Genomic DNA, 20,150 nt, shown 5'->3' with positions numbered 1-20,150 from the left:
CGGACGGACTGTTGAAGGAAAGTTTGATGTTGAGTCAAGGCAGGAACTAGTTTGTCAATAATAAATCATTAGCAGGTGTCTCAGAGAGGGAAAAGGTTGAATGAGGGTCTTTAAATAAGGATGGTGTGGTGTTTTTTTAGGTTATTACTATCTCTGGCCTCGAGGATTAATGTTTCAGCGTTCGCCAACATAGGACAAAAATGAATGCTTGTTCATGGACAAAAGAGACTGATAGTCATTGGAGAGAGGTTGGTGGAGATTAGCTAACAAGACCAGAGGAATAATGGCCAATTTAGGTCATTTAATATTTTAGGCCATTTAATGTTTTCATTTTGGTTGGAGAACTGCACCACAAAATTCAGATAAGTGCGAATTTGTCTGTGTTTCTGTTCCCACGTTGCTTCAGAAAGTTCAGATTTCAGCTTTAAACACAAAATGAATTGAATCCCCGACACCCCACCCCACCCAAAATACCTAAATTGCAGTCTTAGGCACATTTTTGTGTGTATTGTCAAAACAGTGGACAACATCGCTTCTCCTTTGGAACTCTTTTTAGGTAGTAAAATAATCAGGGGAGAAAAATCACTTGTTGTGCTCAGAGACTTCAATGAAGAAGCAAATGGAATTTAAATGGAACAGGGACATACATTTACAGAATGCTCAGGTGGGCTTTATCGCCCGGACAGCAAACATTTGTTGGTAGGGATAAAGAGGTAGCTTCACATTGTCCTCGTGTAGATACTTTTCTCATTATCTTCAAAGCCCTTACCTAAAATCCATTATTTGCTGGTGCTAATGCTGCTGAATCCTTTCTAAAAACAAATAAACACGGGTCATGATTCTGTCAATCCAATATATGTGGCAAAGGAATAGGAGTGAAGTGCGACTGCTTATAGACAAAGCCACTTCCCCCTTAGGATCAGGAGCTGTCCCTTCACACATGACGTTTGCTGGGTGACCTTGGGCCAGTCTCACACTATCAGCCTAGTCAACCTCACAGGGGTGTTGTGAGGATAAACTGGGAAAGCACCTTGCCTGTTGCCTTTAGCTGCTTATTAAGAAAAATAACTTATTTTAAATATCGATAAGATGCCTCTCGGGGCAAACCCTTGCACCCTGCTCAGTACAATCACCGAAAAGAAATACGTCGTTAAACTGTTAAACTTATTTTTATTGATTCATCGAGTTAAAGGCATAACAACCCCAGCTGCAACTAAACCACCCTCAACACACCTCATTCCCGTTCTATCTTTGACCCTCGTGAATAAAAACGTATTATGACGGTTGCACAATTTTGGCACCTCACCCAGACAGAGAATACCTTGACAGTCCCCATGTTTACAGAGATCACACCCCCATGTAAGACAAGGGTGCCCAAACGTTTTTCAAAGAGGGCCAGATTTGATGAAGTGAACATGTGTGAGGGCCGACCAAAGTTGCTGAGCTTTTTTAAGGATTTTACCCCAGGACATATACTGCCACAGGAGCCGGATTAAACCGATCAGCCGGATTAAACCGATCCTGATGCAACACACACACCTGCCACACACAAGAGACGCACACATGCATCCCTGGAGCGTGGGATGCTCACCTGGGGGGGGGGCTGCCATAGGTGTGTGAACTGTCTCGGCATGCACAACAGTGGTGCGTTAGCTTGGACAAACAATAGAAACAAGACGCCCCGCCACTTCAAAACTCCAGAAGCTTTGATCTTTGCGCAGCAACAGCTTGTGATCTTGAAAAGGTCAGAGCCATATATTTAGATTAAACTGTACTTGCAGCATGTGGTTGACAGGTGAAGAAGAAGAAGGGGGAACGGCCTGCTTTTGAAAGGTACACACACCAGCTGCACCTCACCCTGTTTCTAAGGGTGTATACACACACGGCTGTAAAAGTTCACTCGCTGCTTTTCACAGACCCCTATTTTTTGGTCAGTGCCATCTGCATGCTGTTGGCCTATTGTTATTTTGGTTTTTCGAAAGCAGCCCTTCGGTAGAGCAGGAGTACTGTGTCCAGTTCTGGGCACCACAGTTCAAGAAGGACACTGACAAACTGGAACGTGTCCAGAGGAGGGCAACCAAAATGGTCAAAGGCCTGGAAACGATGCCTTATGAGGAACGGCTAAGGGAGCTGGGCATGTTTAGCCTGGAGAAGAGGAGGTTAAGGGGTGATATGATAGCCATGTTCAAATATATAAAAGGATGTCCCATAGAGGAGGGAGAAAGGTTGTTTTCTGCTGCTCCAGAGAAGCGGACACGGAGCAATGGATCCAAACTACAAGAAAGAAGATTCCACCTAAACATTAGGAAGAACTTCCTGACAATAAGAGCTGTTCGACAGTGGAATTTGCTGCCAAGGAGTGTGGTGGAGTCTCCTTCTTTGGAGGTCTTTAAGCAGAGGCTTGACAACCATATGTCAGGAGTGCTCTGATGGTGTTTCCTGCTTGGCAGGGGGTTGGACTCGATGGCCCTTGTGGTCTCTTCCAACTCTATGATTTTATGATTCTATGTACATTTTACAACGCATTCTGACGCGTCTCTTGCCTTGTGTGGATGCTGAGAGCCCCTTCCAAGGGAACCTCGTATTGGTGAGGGATTTACGAGTTTGTTGAGCTATACTTTTGCAGTCATTCCCTGCCCCCCACCTCTGTGCAGATTAATTTGCAAGTCACTGCAGCCATTGGGTGCGCTGGACTCCCTCAGATAGATAATCAAGTCAGTCTTTTAAAGTAATTTCCCCTATTCATATTAAAGGTAAAGGGACCCCTGACCATTAGATCCAGTCATGACCGACTCTGGGGTTTCGGCGCTCGTCTTGCTTTATTGGTCAAGGGAGCCGGCGTACAGCTTCCGGGTCATGTGGCCAGCATGACTAAGCTGCTTCTGGTGAACCAGAGCAGTGCACGGAAACACCGTTTACCTTCCCGCCAGAGCGGTACCTATTTGTCTTCTTGCACTTTGACGTAATTTCGAACTGCTAGGTTGGCAGGAGCAGGGACCGATTAATAGGAGCTCACCCCATCGTGGGCATTCGAACCGCCAACCTTCTGATTGGCAAGTCTTTGGCTCTGTGGTTTTACCCCCACAGCGCCACCCGCGTGCATATTAGTATGATGATAATTTCCATCCTTGGAGAACTGCAAAGGGCATAAGAAACCTGTTTTCTGCTCAAGGGTAATCTCTCTCTGTGTGTGTGAGGAGCAGAACCAAATATGGGGGGGCACCACTCCTTCTCCCCCCATCCCCCGCACCAGACTATCTGGAGACAGATCACTTTTGCCACAGGTCTGATCTGATAATTTCCCATCACTCCATCCATTTCAGCTTTCCACCCCAACTCCATTTTCCGCTCCTCACCAGAAGTCTGAATTGATCGCTTTCAGAGAGCTTCCCCACATCTTCCCCTTGCTCCCTCTGTATTGGCTTGTTGCAGAATTTTCCCACTCTTGTCATCTTTCTCTCCCACCTGGGCTTTCCCCACTTGCATGAAATTAGGCCAAGAGCGGCATGAAATCAGGCGCAGGTTTGCCAACCCTCATGGAGTGGGTGTTGGGAAACAGAGTAAGATCAAGGCAGAGGATCTCACCTGTTTACAGGTGCTGAGACTGCTTATGAGACCCATATCCCTCTCAGAGAGCTGCATTGTACAAGGTGATTTAACAACCAACCCCTTTCTTGCCAGGGAACTCTGGCAATCATAGAGCAGTGAGGAGGCTATTCTGGTGCATCTGCGTGGCCCTGTAAACAAAACATACCCTTCTCATTTTGCCCTCTCTCCAGCTTCCTTTTTTCCTGAGCTCAGAAAATCTGACCTTTAAAAACTCAGCGGAATGAGAACACACAGGTGTAGATCATAGAATCTGATTTGATCCTGGAATGTCCTGATTTTCCTTAGCACATCCCTATTTTAATCGGAGAAATGTTGGAGGGTATGGAATAGGACATCTCCAAGGCTTTATTTTAGCTGGAACTCAGTTACAGCACCTCTCTGGTGGGCACCATTGCCAATTGAAGAGAACAAGCGAGGTGTTCTTGGTGAGTTCTGGCACCTCTTTTTCTAGAAAAACAGCACTGTATGCCCCTATTTTCATCGGAGAAACGTAGGAGGGTAAGATCACAGGCCAACTGTGAAGGGAGGTAGGAAGCAACTGGAGCCTGGGCAAACAATGTGATGGCAAACAATGGGTCCATGTCCCAGGTGCCGGCTCCAGGGGGCCGAGACTGCTTGGGCCCCCTCAATCTTTTTTATTGACTAAAAAACCCGAAAGCATGTGCATGTCGAGCTGTAGCAAAATGCCTATCATGTAGTTTAGCCTTCAAACACTCATAAGCAGGGCACATCGCAAGGCCCCGTGAAAGTGTCTCGCTTCTTCGCTAATATATTATTAAATCTATCGTAAATGGCTCCGTTTTCTCTCTTGCCTGAGCCACCACCATGCAAGCAGATTGTTGACCCTCTGGAGCATAAAGATGGGTTTTGGAGCAACTCATCTTGCCCCCTGAGCTGGAAAAGGTTGGGCAGATGCACTCAGATTTTTGAGTCCATCACTCTAGACAGCTTGAGCAAGGGCTTCAGCAAGAGGTCAAGTGGAGTGCAAAACCTTCATTACTGTGTTGATTTCCCCCTGCAGGCTGAGACAGCGCCAGGTCACTAACATGCTCCAGAGAGCCCAATGTTGACCTTTGCCCTGGCATCTTGGTGTCGAGTTGCCATGTGCGTTAACTCAATTCAGTGGCATTCGCTACACAGGCTGGGTGGTGAAATGCGGCTGCTTTAACCCTTGTCGCACCGAACGGCAGAAAGAGATCTGATCCTGGCTCATCCATAAGACACTGAGCATGGCAGCCTGCACTTAGGGGTGGGATGAACAGGTCTCCTGAGATGCAGTTCGAGAGATAGGGTGTGCCCAGGAAGATCTCGAGGTGGCTGGCTGGCAGGTCGAGACTAGAGTACCCTCCAACATTCCTCAGATATAAATAGGGATATTTAGGGTATGGGGTTGCAACAGCAGAGAATGACAGAGGATGAGATGGTTGGACAGTGTTCTCGAAGCTACGAACATGAGTTTGACCAAGCTGTGGGAGGCAGTGGAAGACAGGAGTGCCTGGCATGCTCTGGTCCATGGGGTCACAAAGAGTCGGACACGACTAAACGACTAAACAACAACCAACAACAACAATTGCAACAGCAGAAAGGCTGTTTCCGCATGGGGAAGGGGCTGGGACGACATCCCCCAGCATCCCTGCTGCCAAAATGAAGCAATTAACATCTGGAAGAGACCTCCCCACGCTGCAGAAATAGACATTAATATCTTATTTTTTTCTGCGGAGGATGCAGGGATACGTAGCCCCAAGCCATTCCCAGAGGTTGCTCAGCAACTGCTGTGCTAGCTGCCCAGCAGATGCATTGCTGCTGCTTAGCTGGAGGGAGAGGTTTGCACCATCCCTCTCCCTCCAGCTAAGCAGCAGTTGGACTGGCTGCACTGGTGCATTTGCACCGCCCCGCCCCGCCTCGCCTCCTCATTTCCCTTCCAGTAAGCAACAGCGGCTCACTGTTTCAGCAGCATCACACCCCCTCTAGTGAACCCGGCACTGTCTAGATCCAGATCAGCCCCCAACCAGCTGACATGGCAGATAGGAGTCGCAGTGCAGACCATCTGCTGTGAAAAAGTTCTTGAGCTCCTGAGCGCCTCATCTCGTCACAGGCTGTTTGGCAATCAGCTGCTCAGTCATGTGAGAGATGGAGCATCCTGCCTTTCAAGGCACTTAAGCCCAGCGCTTGGCTTCAAGGGCAGGAGCAGCGGCCGCAGGGGTTCACATTGCATGGCCAGCAATGGGAGAGGCAGAGGGTTAATCCTGCAGCTGGAGCAGGGAGCAGGAAAAGGGGGACCAGAGGAGAAACCAGTGACCCTGGTAATGGCAAAATGTCAGCTGAGGTCCTCTGATGAGACCGGAGAGGACAGAAAAATTAGGAACAATATAAATAAGGCCCCTGGGAGATATAAACAGCTGCCTGCTTTTCTGCACTGCCGATTTCCCGTCCATTTCAAACGCCCATCTCTTTAACTCAAAAGTGTCCTCATCAAGCTTTTCTTCCTTCACATGCTCCAGATAAATGGAAGCAATAGCGTTTTGCTTTGTTTTCCTGTTTAATAAGGACATCCTAACAAATAAAGTGAATTAAGTCTTCCTTTGCCCCAGGAGATAGTGGCCAAACCGGATTTGGGGTTTTGCCAGTGGTCCCAGGTTCAGTTAAAGGGCCGCTAGACAAAGAAGAGATCTTCAAATCTCAGATGCAGTGATTTCAGCAAGCCAGGAGGAGTGTGTGGCCATTCCCTAAGTTAACTAAGAGCACAATCCTGAGGATCTGGCAGCAGAGGGGTCTGTCAGTTAGTCAGATTAATTTGCCAAAAGCTGTTCATCATCACACACACAAAAGATACAGTCAAGTTGAGGCACATTTTAGCAGAAGTAGTCTCAGCACACTGGACCCCGTGTTTATTTCATTTTTTTTTTTTAACAAAAATTATACACCACTTGATTGTAATAAAACATTGAAGCAGTTTACAACCCCCACCCCCACCCCAAAAAAATCCACACCGTTAAAATTATCAGCGGAAGACAGTTAAAAACAGGTATTTTCAAATATTAAAAAATCAGTTAAAATGAGCAATGAACTAAAAACAGACTGAAACCTATGTAACTTCTACATGATTGGATCAGCTTGCCTATACAAAAAAAGTTTTTAAGCAAGTACTGGAACGAGAACAGCAAAGGCACTGGCCTGCTATCAAAGGGCAGGGAGTTCCACAGTGTAGCTGCTGCTAAAATATTGATTTCGTACAACTGTGGGATGATTATTATGTGCAAACTGGTCCCAAGCTGTTAAGGCGTTTGCATACTAACAGCCAACCAAAGATGACTCAGTTCCGGTAACATTAGATCAGGCCTTTGCGACTTGAGATCGACTGTCAAGCACGAGACTTTTCATCTCAAAGTTGTAGGTTTGAGCCCCACGTTGGGTGAAAAAAATTCTGCATTGCAGGGGATTGGACCAGAATGATCCTCGTGGTCCTTTCCAACTCTGTATGTCATGTCCTGTTTATAGTCCTTCCAGGTCAGTGGGAACCAATAGGAAGCTTGGGTTGGCAATGTAAATTTGAAGCCTAGGAGTCCTTTAGCTTTCAGGGGATAGTCCAACCCCGTAGGAGAGAAATCGCCACAAAAGACAGCAAACACCAAGACTGATGCCTTTCTGCTTCTAATGCTGGCAGCCGCTGATGTCCACCAGACTACAAATGCAGCCTGAAAGCCATGCGTCGTGGCAGTTCAGCCCAGTTGTCTTTGCTTGTTAACTTCTGCCTATGGAGATGATACACCGTTAGTGGGCAGTGCCTGGTATGATGGGTCACAATTTGTTTGCAGATCCAAAGACCAGGATAAAATCCAAACAAAACAACTTCTAGTGTAGTGGTTAGTGTGTTGGGCCAGAACCTGGCTGACCACTGCTTGACACTGGGCCTGTCACAGTCTCTCAGCCTAAACCTACCGCAGGGTTGTTGTGGGGAAAGAGGGAAACCAAAAGCTCCATGAAGAAATGTTGTTGTTATTATTATTATTATTATTATTATTATTATTATTATTATTATTATTTATACCCCGCCCATCTGGCCAGGTTTCCCCAGCCACTCTGGGCGGCTTCCAACAAAATGTTAAAATACAATAGTGCGTCAAACATTATAAGCTTCCCTAAACAGGGATGCCTTCATTGGGATATAAATGCAATGCAGTAATAGTAATTTATTATTTGTACCCCGTCCATCTGGCTGGGTTTCCCCAGCCACTGTGGGTGGCTTCCAACAAAGATTAAAAATACATTAACATGTCACACATTAAAACCTTCCCTGAACAGGGCTGCCTTCAGATGTCTTCTAAAAGTCAGATAGTTGTTTATTTCCTTGACATCTGATGGAAGGGTGGGCGCCACTACTGAGAAGGCCCTCTGCCTGGTTCCCCGTAACCTCACATCTCGCAGTGAGGGAACCACCAGAAGGCCCTCGGCGCTGGACCTCAACGTCCGGGCAGAACGATGGGGGTGGAGACGCTCCTTCAGGTATACTGGGCCGAGGCCGTTTAGGGTTTTAAAGGTCAACACCAACACTATGAATTGTGCAGTGCAATGCAATGAAATAAAAGATGGGCATTAAATGGAATAAACGAAACAGACAAATAAGAATACTTATATGCTGCACTTAATCATTACTTCCCCGCCACTGAGTAATACTCACATTTAAGTGTCCAAACTGGAGCAGTCTTGCTGTGAGTTTGATCACAATGGCCAAGGATGCAGAGAGCATGGCAAGACTGGAGCAAATGGCTAGTATCTGCAGCGCCAGGTGGTACCACTCGGAGCCCGCGGGGTCCTTGCACAGGGAAGAATACTTGCCATAAGGAAAGGGCAAAAGGACCGCATAACCGAGGTAGTTCATACCCGAAACTCCGGCGAAAGAGTAGTAGCAATAAGGTCCAAGAAGGAGGGATGCAAAGGCGATGGCACCTTGAACCGGAGAGCTGATGATGTTCAAGATGCTAAAGGTGAAAGCGGCTTCCCACTGGAATGGAAACAGAAGCATCTTGTCTTATCTGGCTAGTGGCAGAGATACATTATGTGCTTTAGAGCAGGGGTCAGCAAACTTTTTCAGCAGGGGGCCAGTCCACTGTACCTTGTGGGGGGCCAGACTATATTTTTTTGGGGGGAAATATGAACGTATTCCTATGCCCCACAAATAACCCAGAGATGCATTTTAAATGAAAGGACACATTCTACTCATGTAAAAACACGCTGATTCCCGGACCGTCCGCAGACTGGATTTAGAAGGCTATTGGGCCGGATCCAGCCCCCGGGCTTTGGTTTGTGTTATGTACTGAAGTTCTCACCCTGGGCCAGCAGGGGGATACTGTAAATAGTTTTCACTCAGGTCCACATATGCAAATAAGGGATCAAAAGTGACGTTCAGTGATTGGATAGTTACAGAAAATGGTTACTGTTGCATTCTAGTGGAGCTCTATATAAGCAGGCTGGCTGAACCCTTCAGTTCAGTTCTGTTCTGGCCTGTGAATAAACAAGAGCTGTCTGAAGAATCGCTGTGTTGTCTGATATGTTCACCCACAACTTAACAGTTTGCCTAACCCATGATTTAGAGGAATGGTGTGAATCTGCCTTAACCTTCCCCCCCTACAAACCCAGACTCCTTCACAGCAATTTTACTGCGATCCTAGTACAGTATAATGCTCAGTTAAGCAACCCATCTCTCTCAGACTGTGTACAGACTATACTTTTAAAGCACGTTTGAATCACAATGCCGCCCTCAAAGGATTCCGGGCACTGGGGTTTATCCCCTCACAGTTCCCAGAAATCATTAGTAAACTCTAGTGCCTAGAATTCTTTGAAGAAGGAAAATGTGCTTGCTATGCGCTTCAAAAGTTGTGGTGCGTACACAGCCTTCTGCTTTGACTCCTCTAACTTAACCAGAGTCTCAGAGGAAGGCCGCCCCAGCTCGGCTTCCTGAAGGCAGCTTATTGAAGAAAAAAGGATACTAAAAAGCCTCTGTGACAGCAATACTAATTAAACCCAATCAATAAACATTAACAATAAATGGCAGGGGAGGGCAGCAGTGCAAATAAACCCCAACAACATATGCAGTGTTTATGGGGGTAAAGTATAATCTCTTTCTTCAAAACAACCACCACCTTTTGTTATAGCAGAAAAAGAGATGTACCCAAACCTGCAAAAACCCCATAAGAATCATTTTGCGAGGATGGGGTTATTATTTATGCACTTTCCATATATCAAGGAAACTGAAAAATAATTTTTAAAAAAGAAGAAGGTTTGATGGATTTTATTGGTTCTCACAACATTCCCTTCTTTCAAGTCAGGAAATATCTCTGGATCCTGCTCAGTCTTGTAAATCTGGTAGAATGTTTTAAAGTGTGCCTGCTTTAAACCTTGTATTCTTTATCTGATCTGTAGCTTAAGGCTACAGCTGTGTGCCTTTTCTTCCTCTTGAGAGCCTATGCCTGGATTAACTCTGCCTGCCTTCTGCCTAGAATGTGGCACTGTATAGAATAACCACATAAATTTACCAGGTATCTCTGGGTCCATTGTTTTTCAGCCAGAGCAACGAGTACACCTGCAATAACAGCCTGTAGACAGAGGGGGAAACATATGGTTACACATAATAAGGTTAGTAATGTTTAATAGGCCTTTGTTCTCTCCAAAGGACTTTGCAAAACAGACTCCTTTAAAAGAAAGAAATTGCAACACAAGGAAACAAACCCACTATGTGAAGCATGCAAAACCAGAAGCTGATGGAAAATAATTTATTCTATTTTTAAGAAAGCCCTTCTATAGGTTACTACTATAGGACAGATAGATCCTGTTTAAGGGAATAATCCTATGCACAAAAAGCTGGCATAGAGGATAGCTCAGATGGCAAAGCATTAGGCTCTTAATCTCAAGGTCGCGTGTTCGAGCCCCATGTTGGGCATAAGTTTCCTGCAATCCCATATTTTGTGATGCAATTTTCCAGCCAAATAATGTTTATAGAAATGCATATATTAGTGGATAATGTGCACAGAAAGTGAACGTGGTGAGAAATACATGAGGAATTGAAAAAAATGCTTAAAATCCCATTAACGAAAAAACTAGAGGCTTACTTACTGGGCCTATTAGGAAAAGAAATACCGAAATAAAAAAAAAGAATTTTCTTATATGCGAGCACTGCAGCTAGGATAGTAATAGCATCTAAATGAAAAGCTAAAGAACTACCTACCAAGGAGGAATGGATTCTCAAATTAAATGAATATTTAAAATTGGCTAAATTAACAGTAACTATACAACAGGAGTCAAATCAAAAACTAAAAAATGAATGGCAATGCTTTGATGACTATATGACAAAATACTGTTCTAAAAAAGACATGCTAATATGCTTAGACTAAGAATGTAAATGCATCAAAACAATAATCTATCAAAGAGATTGAGATTGAATCCTGACAAGACAGAAGTACTGTTTTTGGGGGACAGGAGGCGGGCGGGTGTGGAGGACTCTCTGGTCCTGAATGGGGTAATTGTGCCCCTGAATGAACAGGTGTGCAGCCTGGGAGTCATTTTAGACTTACAGCTGTCCATGGAGGCACAGGTCAAATCCGTGTCCAGGGCAGCTGTTTACCAGCTCCATCTGGTACACAGGCTGAGACCCTACCTGCCCGCAGATTGTCTCGCCAGAGTGGTGCATGCTCTAGTTATCTCTCGCTTGGATTACTGCAAAGCTCTCTATGTGGGGCTACCTTTGAAGGTGACCCGGAAACTACAACAAATCCAGAATGCGGCAGCCAGACTGGTGACTGGGAGACCATATAACACCAGTCTTGAAAGATCTACATTGGCTCCCAGTACGTTTCCGAGCACAATTCAAAGTGTTGGTGCTGACCTTTAAAGCCCTAAACGGCCTCGGTCCAGTATACCTGAAGGAGCGTCTCCACTCCCATTGTTCTACCCGGACACTGAGGTCCAGCACCGAGGGCCTTCTGGCAGTTCCCTCACTGCGAGAAGCCAAGTTACAGGGAACCAGGCAGAGGGCCTTTTCGGTAGTGGCACCCTCCCTCTGGAACGCCCTCCCACCAGATGTCAAAGAGAACAACAACTACCAGACTTTTAGAAGACATCTGAAGGCAGACCTGTTTAGGGAAGCTTTTAATGTTTGATGTATTGCAGTATTTTAATATTTTTTTGGAAGCTGCCCAGAGTGGCTGGGGAAGCCCACCCAGATGGGCGGGGTATAAATAATAAATTATTATTATTATATTATTATTATACTGGTATATGTATATAGAGAAAATAAAAACAATCAGAATGCAATGATAAAGGTAAAATTGATTCTAGAGAAAACTAGTAGCAGTGGAGGGAAGCTAAACAGGGTGGTGAGTTTGTTTTATTTTGTTTATGTTTTTTCTTTTGGGATATTGTATAATGATTTAATGTTTCTTTTCTGTTATGGATTATTTCTCTTTTGAACTGTATGACAGAAAATCTAAATAATTTTTTTAAAAAAGTGAACATGCTTGTGAAAACAGCATATGAAAAATGCATTACGTTAGGAGAAATTGCTTGCAAAAATGTGTACGTTTGTTTAAATTGTTTACAAAAATACGTTTAGGAAAAGAAATTTGCACCAAAATGGTTGAAGAATCTTTGCGAGCATTTTTTCATAAAGCAAGCAAACCGCGAATTGCTGCAGAAAAGCAGAGTTTAAGATTGGGAAAATGAGAAACGGAAAGAACGGAAATTGACTGATTTTGCCGCCCCCGCTGCTGCAACCCAAGCCTTTGGATGAAATTCTCCAACAGTTTCAAGCAGTTTCCTCTTTCAAGAAGCCTTTTAAGCTAAGATCTTCCCGGACTGCATCTGCATTGGAATCGTATTAAATATGCTTTAAAAACAATTTTACTGTAGTATTGCTTGCCCTCTCCCCCTGAGCTCTCTTGGGATGAAGGGCAGGATATAAATTTAATAAATAAAGTATGTAAGGGCAATACAGACCCCTGTGGAACTCCATAACACACAGGGTGGAGCACAGCTTCCTCTGAGAACAGAAGTTTGAACAGAGTTCTTAGGCAAAAGGAGCCTGAAATTGAGGTCTTGGCACCATGTACTACTGTAGAGAGTTCCCAGGAACGAAAGCAGAAACATCTGGAGAAACTGTGCTGGCTGGGGCTGATGGATGCTGTAGACCAAAACATCTGGAGGGCACCAGGTTGGGGAAGGCTAATTTGGAGTCACGGGAAAGGTTGGCAAAATTCATCAGGCAGAGAGAGAGGAAGAAAGGTTGCACAGGGTCCAAGAGGGGTTTTAGCCAGAACAAATAACACAGCAACGTAAGAACACTGGGATGAGCCAATGTAGGAGGCAAGAGTGGCCAAACCTCTTTTCCCATCTGTTTTTCCAAGCGAGACTCCCTCAATTTACACATGTGGTGGAGGGAACAGAGAGAAAGAAAGCCAGGAGGGATTAGTTCATCCTCAGAACTGGGCCAACTCCAGCCGGGGAGTTTCAGCTATTAGATGATCAATTTCAACTTTGCTGCAAATGCGCTGCCCAGCGATCTTGTTTTCTCTCCCAAACTTCGCAAAACTGCACTTGTTTACAGATAATGTTGTTGCTTTTTCTCCCCTCGAGCCAGCCCTAACATTTTGTTTTCATCTCTAAACACAAAGGGAAAGGAGGGATCCAACATTGCGTCAAAGCCTTTAGCAGTGTAACATACAAGTATAGACCAGAAGCTGGCGATTGGGTGGGATATTTCAAATCAATATGCAAAATTCAGGGGAGATATCTGCATGTGCATTCACCCTCTCTCACATAGGGCCAACACATGGGGGACTGAGCTCCCTTCACCCCCAATAAAATATTTGAGGGGGCAAGGCCCCTCAAGGTTCATAGACATAGCCATTCAAATTGTGTGTACGTGCCTCATCTTGTGACAGAGGCCTATCAATGGCTACTAGCCATGTAGATTACATTCGGCAAGGATTTCTTTCAACCATTCTTGAAATTCCAGAACCTTAAAAGGTTCCAAATTATATGTCAGCAACAAGGCTGATCAGTAGCAACGTTACTATCATTTCCCAGTTATAGGTAAAGGTAAAGGGACCCCTGACCATTAGGTCCAGTCGTGACCGACTCTGGGGTTGCGGCGCTCATCTCGCTTTACTGGCCAAGGGAGCTGGCATACAGCTTCCAGGTCATGTGGCCAGCATGACTAAGCCGCTTCTGGCAAACCAGAGCAGCGCACGGAAACGCCGTTTACCTTCCCGCCAGAGTGGTACCTATTTATCTACTTGCACTTTGACGTGTTTTCGAACTGCTAGGTTGGCAGGAGCAGGGACTGAGCAACGGGAGCTCACCCTGTCGTGGGGATTTGAACCGCCGACCTTCTGATCGGCAAGTCTTAGGCTCCGTGGTTTAACCCACAGCATCACCTGCGTCCCTTCCCAGTCGTACAGCTATATAAATTTAGATATAATTCAGTTCTGCCTACCAAAGCTCCGCTCCAGATGGGAGAAGCAATGCGAACGCTCCATCCGGCAAACCACGGTTTATAGGAAAAAACAGGGAAGAAGGCGATAATTCCAGAGACGATGCTTAGAATCCCAAAGGAAATCAGCATTCTTCCAGTCACCACAAAAAGGCAGCCTGCGTTCATTATGAGCTTCTCGCTCTGTGCCTGCTCTCTGCTCGCACCAAGGTTTTGCAATAGGAGCCTGGGCACACCACATACTGTCTTGGAGACAGTAGTCACGATACTTTTCCGTTGTTTGCTTCCTTGAATGAAACACGCCCAAGGCACTGAAAAAGATTCAGAAAGCAAGGCCTCTTATCTTAGTACACCCTATAAAGAATGTGATCCATCCCTCGGACTCAACTTGGTGCCTGTGGGTGGGATTCCCACAGAAAGTGTAGCAGACCCTCCAAGTGTCCCTATTTTCCAGGGACAGCCCTGGATTTACAGAAGCTGCCCCGGTTTCTCATTTCTTCCCAGAATGTCCTGATTTTCCTTAGGACAGCCTGATTTTCACCAGAGAAATGTTGGAGGGTATGGAGTTATGTGACCCCCGAGCCAAGGAGATAAGTAACTATACAACCTTTAGAAGACATCTGAAGGCAGCCCTGTGTAGGGATATTTTTAAATGGTTAACGTTTTAAACATTATATGTTGGAAGCCACCCAGAGTGGCTGGGCAACCCAATCAGATGGGAGTATTATTATTACAGTGGTACCTCTGATTACATACTTAATTCGTTCCGGAGGTCTGCTTTTAACCTGAAACTGTTCTTAACCTGAAGCACCACTTTAGCTAATGAGGCCTTCTGCTGCCGCTGCTGCACGATTTCTGTTCTCATCCTGAAGCAAAGTTCTTAACCCGAGGTACTATTTCTGGGTTAGCAGAGTCTGTAACCTGAAGTGTATGTAACCTGAAGCGTAACCCGAGGTAAAAAGTAAAGGTAAAGGGACCCCTGACCATTAGGTCCAGTCGTGGCCGACTCTAGGGTTGCGGCGCTCATCTTGCTTTACCAGCCGAGGGAGCCGGCGTACAGCTTCCAGGTCATGTGGCCAGCATGATTAAGCCGGCTAGGTTGGCAGGAGCTGGGACTGAGCAACGGGAACTCACCCCGTCACGGGGATTTGAACCACCGACCTTCTGATCCGCAAGTCCTAGGCTCTGTGGTTTAACCCACAGCGCCACCCGCGTCCCTTAACCCTAGGTACCACTGTAGTATTATTATTATTATTATTATTATTATTATTATTATTATTATATAGAACCAGTGCTTTTCCCCCTAAAAAATTTATTTACGGGTACTCTCATTTTCCTACTCATATTGAAATACTGCCCCTCAATGTGGCCAGACTTAGATCCACAAAATGTTTAGGGGTATGTGTACCCTTTGCGTACCCCCAGGGGGGAAAAGCACTGAATAGGACATCCCTATTTTATTTGGAGAAGTTTTGGAGGGTATGGTGTTGTCCCTTTCCACTGACCTTCAGCCAGCATGTTTTTGCTGCCAGATAATTCAATGAAAGTGAGGCTTCTCTTTGCCCTTCACAGAATATTCAATGCCACGCTTCCCTTCCGGGTTATTCATGCACACAGAGATCTGGAGGCAAGGAAGCTGCTGAATGCATCCATGTGGGGTTACGTCCAGGACAGAAAAGCTTATTCACACACGAGGTGTGGAATACCCTCACAAGCACGGCAAGGGCCATGCTCATTGTGGCATGTTTGGCATTAACATATGTATACTTGAGGTCCGCTGGGAAATAGAAATAGGGACATGTTTAGTATTAGTAGTTGTAGTAGTAGTAGTAGTAGTAGTAGTAGTAATAATAATAATAATAATAATAATAATAATAATAATAATTTATTTATACCCCGCCCATCTGGCTGGGTTTCCCCAGCCACTCTGGACGGCTTCCATCAAAACACTAAAATACAATAACCTATTAAACATTAAAAGCTTCCCTAAACAGGGCTGCCTTCAGATGTCCTCTGAATGTTAGGTAGTTGTTTATCTCTTTGACATCTGATGGGAGGGCATTCCACAGGGCGGGTGCCACTACCAAGAAGACCCTCTGCCTGGTTCTCTATAGCTTTGCCTCTTGCAATGAGGGAACAGGCAGAAGGCCCTCGGCACTGGACCTCAGTGTCTGGGCAGAACGATGGGGTGGAGACGCTCCTTCAGGGATACTGGACCGAGGCCGTTTAGGGCTTTAAAGGTCAACACCAACACTTTGAATTGTGCTCGGAAACGTACTGGGAACCAGTGTAGGTCTTTCAAGACTGGTGTTATGTGGTCTTGGCCCAGTCACCCAGTCTAGCTGCCGCATTCTGGATTAGGGACCCCTTCTTCCCCCATGGGCATCTCAAGGTGGGTCTAGTGTTGGAAGTACAATGGCAAGGACCATCTAGTCTGTAACTTGGGGGTAATTCTGCTATTGGTCTGTCTGACAGCAGACTATTGGCATGAAGTTCTGGTCAGTTGGGAATTAGCTGTCAGTGACGAAGACAGTTGAGATTTAACAGCTGGAGGATTCAAGGGGGTGGGGAGTGGTTCTGAACTAGTTTTCTTCCTGTGTAGGCCTGACCTAAGAAAGAAAAATCTTTTGGTTTATTCCTCCGCGTGTTATATGCTGTTTTTGTTCAGTTTACCTCAGGGAAGTATTATCAGTTTCTTTTCTCCCCGCACTCCATCTGCTTTATCCCAGTCACTCTGCTAATACCTAGATGGGTTGCGTTCTAAGTGTTTTTGTAAAATCCGGTTTTGTTTTTGAACTGCAAATGCAACCCCCCCCCCAAATACGTCATTTAGGTGATGATTAAAAAGATCCTCAGGCAGCACAGCACCATCAGAAATACTGTCATTCCAGCTTGGTTCAAATAAGGGTTAACACAAATTCCAAATGAAAATGGAAATCGTAACGTTAATAGAATCAGGATGTTTGGACCATGTGTTCAGCTCTTGAGTTACAAATAATTTAAGATTACTAGTGAAAAGCAATGAACTTAAGACACAGTCATCCTTAACTTGGCTGATTTATTGTATAAACCTTTTTGCCCATTTTCCCAAGAGGAGTGACCACTTCCTGGTGTACACAGAGTTATTGACACTCTGGCTGAGTCATAGCCATTGTTTCCAATTATGCTCTGCGGAGCTAAGATGAAAAACCAACATCCTATGTATCCAAATAAGCCAATAATACTGACTGACAGAAAAGCAGGAAAATGAAAGTATGTTCTCAGCTTGAGATAGCACTCGCTTGTCGTTATTAAATACAAAAGCTTGGTTAAGGGAGCCTCAGAGGGAATGTTGCTTTCTCATGTTTTATGTTTACCGCCAGCTGTCTCTGCTCAATACATGAAGGATTCTTCTTCACAGAGATGTGAAAGCCAGAGGGCAGAATGGGGAGGGGTGGGGGGTGGAATGGGACATATTTTTCCATGGCTTCAAAATTTCCAGAAGTGTTGCATCTCTATTTGGGCCAACATCAAAATTCATCTAGAGCAGCTTTCCCTGGCATTGCACTCGCCTGATGTTTTGTACTACAGTTCCCATCAGCCTCAGCCAGCACGAGAAACAGAAAACAAGGCTTCTGTAAACATCTCATTGCTGCAAAGCGGAGAATTATGGCAGGCGCCGCAGGAGAGATAAGCTGTAGTTCCTGAAATTCTCTCTCAAGAGCCCTGTCTGCCTGTGGTTCTGCTCAGAAGCTCTTAAAGTCTAGGGCTTGCCCTTGGCCTGGATTCAAGTAGGCCGGAGCCTAAAAGGAAATGTGGGTCTTGTGTTGGGAAAAAGCTCCACCGCCCCTGCTTTTGAGAAGGAGCAGGCTCGTGTCACCCCCTGGGCCAGCCTGCAGAAGGGATGCAGACCCTCCAGGTGTGGTTGGACTACAAATCCCATCATCCTTGCTTTCTGGCCACTCTGCCTGGAGCAGATGGGTTGGAACAGTGATGGGAGACGGAAAGGCTCAGGTTCAGTTCTTGGGTTAAAAGTATCTCCGGGCATAAGTAATCTGTGTTGCTGGACTGTTAACTCCCATGCGTCGGCTCATGATGGGAGCTGTAGTCCTACAAACTTCTGAAGGCCACAGGTTCCTCATGCTTGCCTGTAGTAGATCCTAATTTACAGATCTCTTGTTCTGCTTCTGACAACATAAGTGTTAAGTTGTGGGTGAACATATCAGACGACACAGCAATTCTTTAAATGGCTCTTGTTTATTCACAGGCCAGAACAGAACTGAACTGAAGGGTTCAGTCAGCCTGCTTATATAGAGCTCCAGTACAATGTAACTGTAACAATTTTCTAAAACTATCCAATCACTGAACGTCACTTTCGATTCCTTATTTGCATAACTATCTACAGAATCCCCCTGCTGGCCCAGGGTGAGAACTTCAGTACATAACAATAAGAGCCCAACTAGATCAGCCCAAAGGCATAGAAACTCCAGCCATGTAATAGCCTTCAAAAAGCCTATGCTCCGTGAATTTATCTAACAATGGGAATTATAATTCCAAAGCATTTAGAGGGCCACAGAATGCATGCCCCTGGCCTACTGGGATTTTATCTCTCCATGCTTCAAACACCACACATATTTAAAGTGCATATCTCCCCCCTCCCCAAGAATCCTGGGAGCTGTAGTTTGCCCCTCACAAAGCTACAATTCCCAGCACCCTTAACAAACTACAGCTCCCAGGATTCTCAGGGGGAAGTCATGTGCTTTAACTGTGTGCTTTAACTGTTCAATGACGTCCACAACATGAAGATTTCTATGCTTTCGTCTTACATTATTGTTTCTTCTCACCTCAGCTTCATCCTTGTCAGTCAAATGGGTGATGCAAAAGTCCTGGTCTTAATTAAACGACACTTAGCAAGCCCCTGCCGTTTCCGGCAATGTTCACGCATTATTGCACTCGCAAATGCGCGTTTTGTCCTCTTCAGACTTAATCATAAATTCTCTTTTCAATTAGCGTGTTGGTAAAGCGATCCGTGCGGAAAATGATAACTTTAGCGACTCTGTTAGAGCCGGATCTTTTACACAAGACTGCGCACACGCTCAGATAGGCCGGCCAGAGACTCAAGAGCCACGACCCCTTTGAAAGATGCAGAAATGTCACATGCAGATTGTAAATGTAATTTCATGCCTTGACTGGGAGCAGCAGGGGAGGTAAGCAGGAGAGAAGATCCATTCACTTAGTAGGATTTTGCACATTCCATATAGCACATTCCATATAGCCTGACCACTAGTCCTCCATGTGCTGGCAACCTCCAGGCTGGACGACTGCAATGCGCTCTATGTGGGGCTGTTTAGGGAAGCTTTTAATGTTTAATAGGTTATTGTATTTTAGTGTTTTGATGGAAACTGCCCAGAGTGGCTGGGGAAACCCAGCCAGATGGGCGGGGTATAAATTATTATTATTATTATTATTATTATTATTATTATTATTATTATTATTAAATATGCAGGTACGTCATCTCAATCGCTGTATTTTATTGTAATAGGTTTTATTTTATATGATTGCCAGATGATGAAGAACATTTATTGAAACAGTCTATTTAGCCTCAATATTCAGTGATTCTTTACGGTCAGATACTAATCTGATCATTTCTTTTCATAGAATATCTACTTGACTCATATTAGTTCGTGACTCCATGTACATATTGTATGTTTACTGATTGTGAATTAAGAAGCAGGTCGATAGTGTTATATAAATATTGTTAGTATACTGTTAGCCTACGAGCTGCTTTGTGTTTGTCAGATTAATCTTTGTTTTGGCAGTGAGGATTCAACTGGGCTTCCTCCTGCTGGGACGATTCTCCCCTACTGTGTTCCCTTTCAGTCTTCAGAGGGCTGACCTCTGTTCCCATACACCTGGAGACTTTCATACATGGAGCTGGCAAGGATTTTGTTATGTACTGAAGTTCTCACCCTGGGCCAGCAGGGGGATACTGTAGATAGTTATGCAAATAAAGTGATTGGATAGTTTGGATGCAAATGAAGGATCAAAAGTGACGTTCAAGTGATTGGATAGTTTTAGA

General features: G+C 45.1%; 1 protein-coding gene across 1 annotated transcript; it reads right to left on the bottom strand.

The window, feature by feature from the left end:
* Positions 1-6,541: 6,541 nt before the first annotated feature.
* TMEM212 (transmembrane protein 212) lies at positions 6,542-14,306 on the bottom strand. The gene is made up of 4 exons (XM_083739966.1): positions 14,096-14,306; positions 10,143-10,202; positions 8,288-8,611; positions 6,542-7,361 (listed from the first exon to the last, which is right to left on the bottom strand). The coding sequence occupies exons 1-4, from the start codon at positions 14,258-14,260 to the stop codon at positions 7,329-7,331; spliced, it is 582 nt and encodes a 193-aa protein (XP_083596092.1). The 5' UTR covers positions 14,261-14,306; the 3' UTR covers positions 6,542-7,328.
* Between the last annotated feature and the right edge of the window lie 5,844 nt (positions 14,307-20,150).

The sequence above is a fragment of the Podarcis gaigeae genome (genome assembly GCF_964106915.1).
Source record: "Podarcis gaigeae genome assembly, chromosome: 5".
In the NCBI taxonomy this organism is placed as follows: Eukaryota; Metazoa; Chordata; class Lepidosauria; order Squamata; family Lacertidae; genus Podarcis; species Podarcis gaigeae.
Note: the sequence above shows the minus strand (reverse complement) of the source record. Positions and strands in the feature narration are given on the sequence as shown.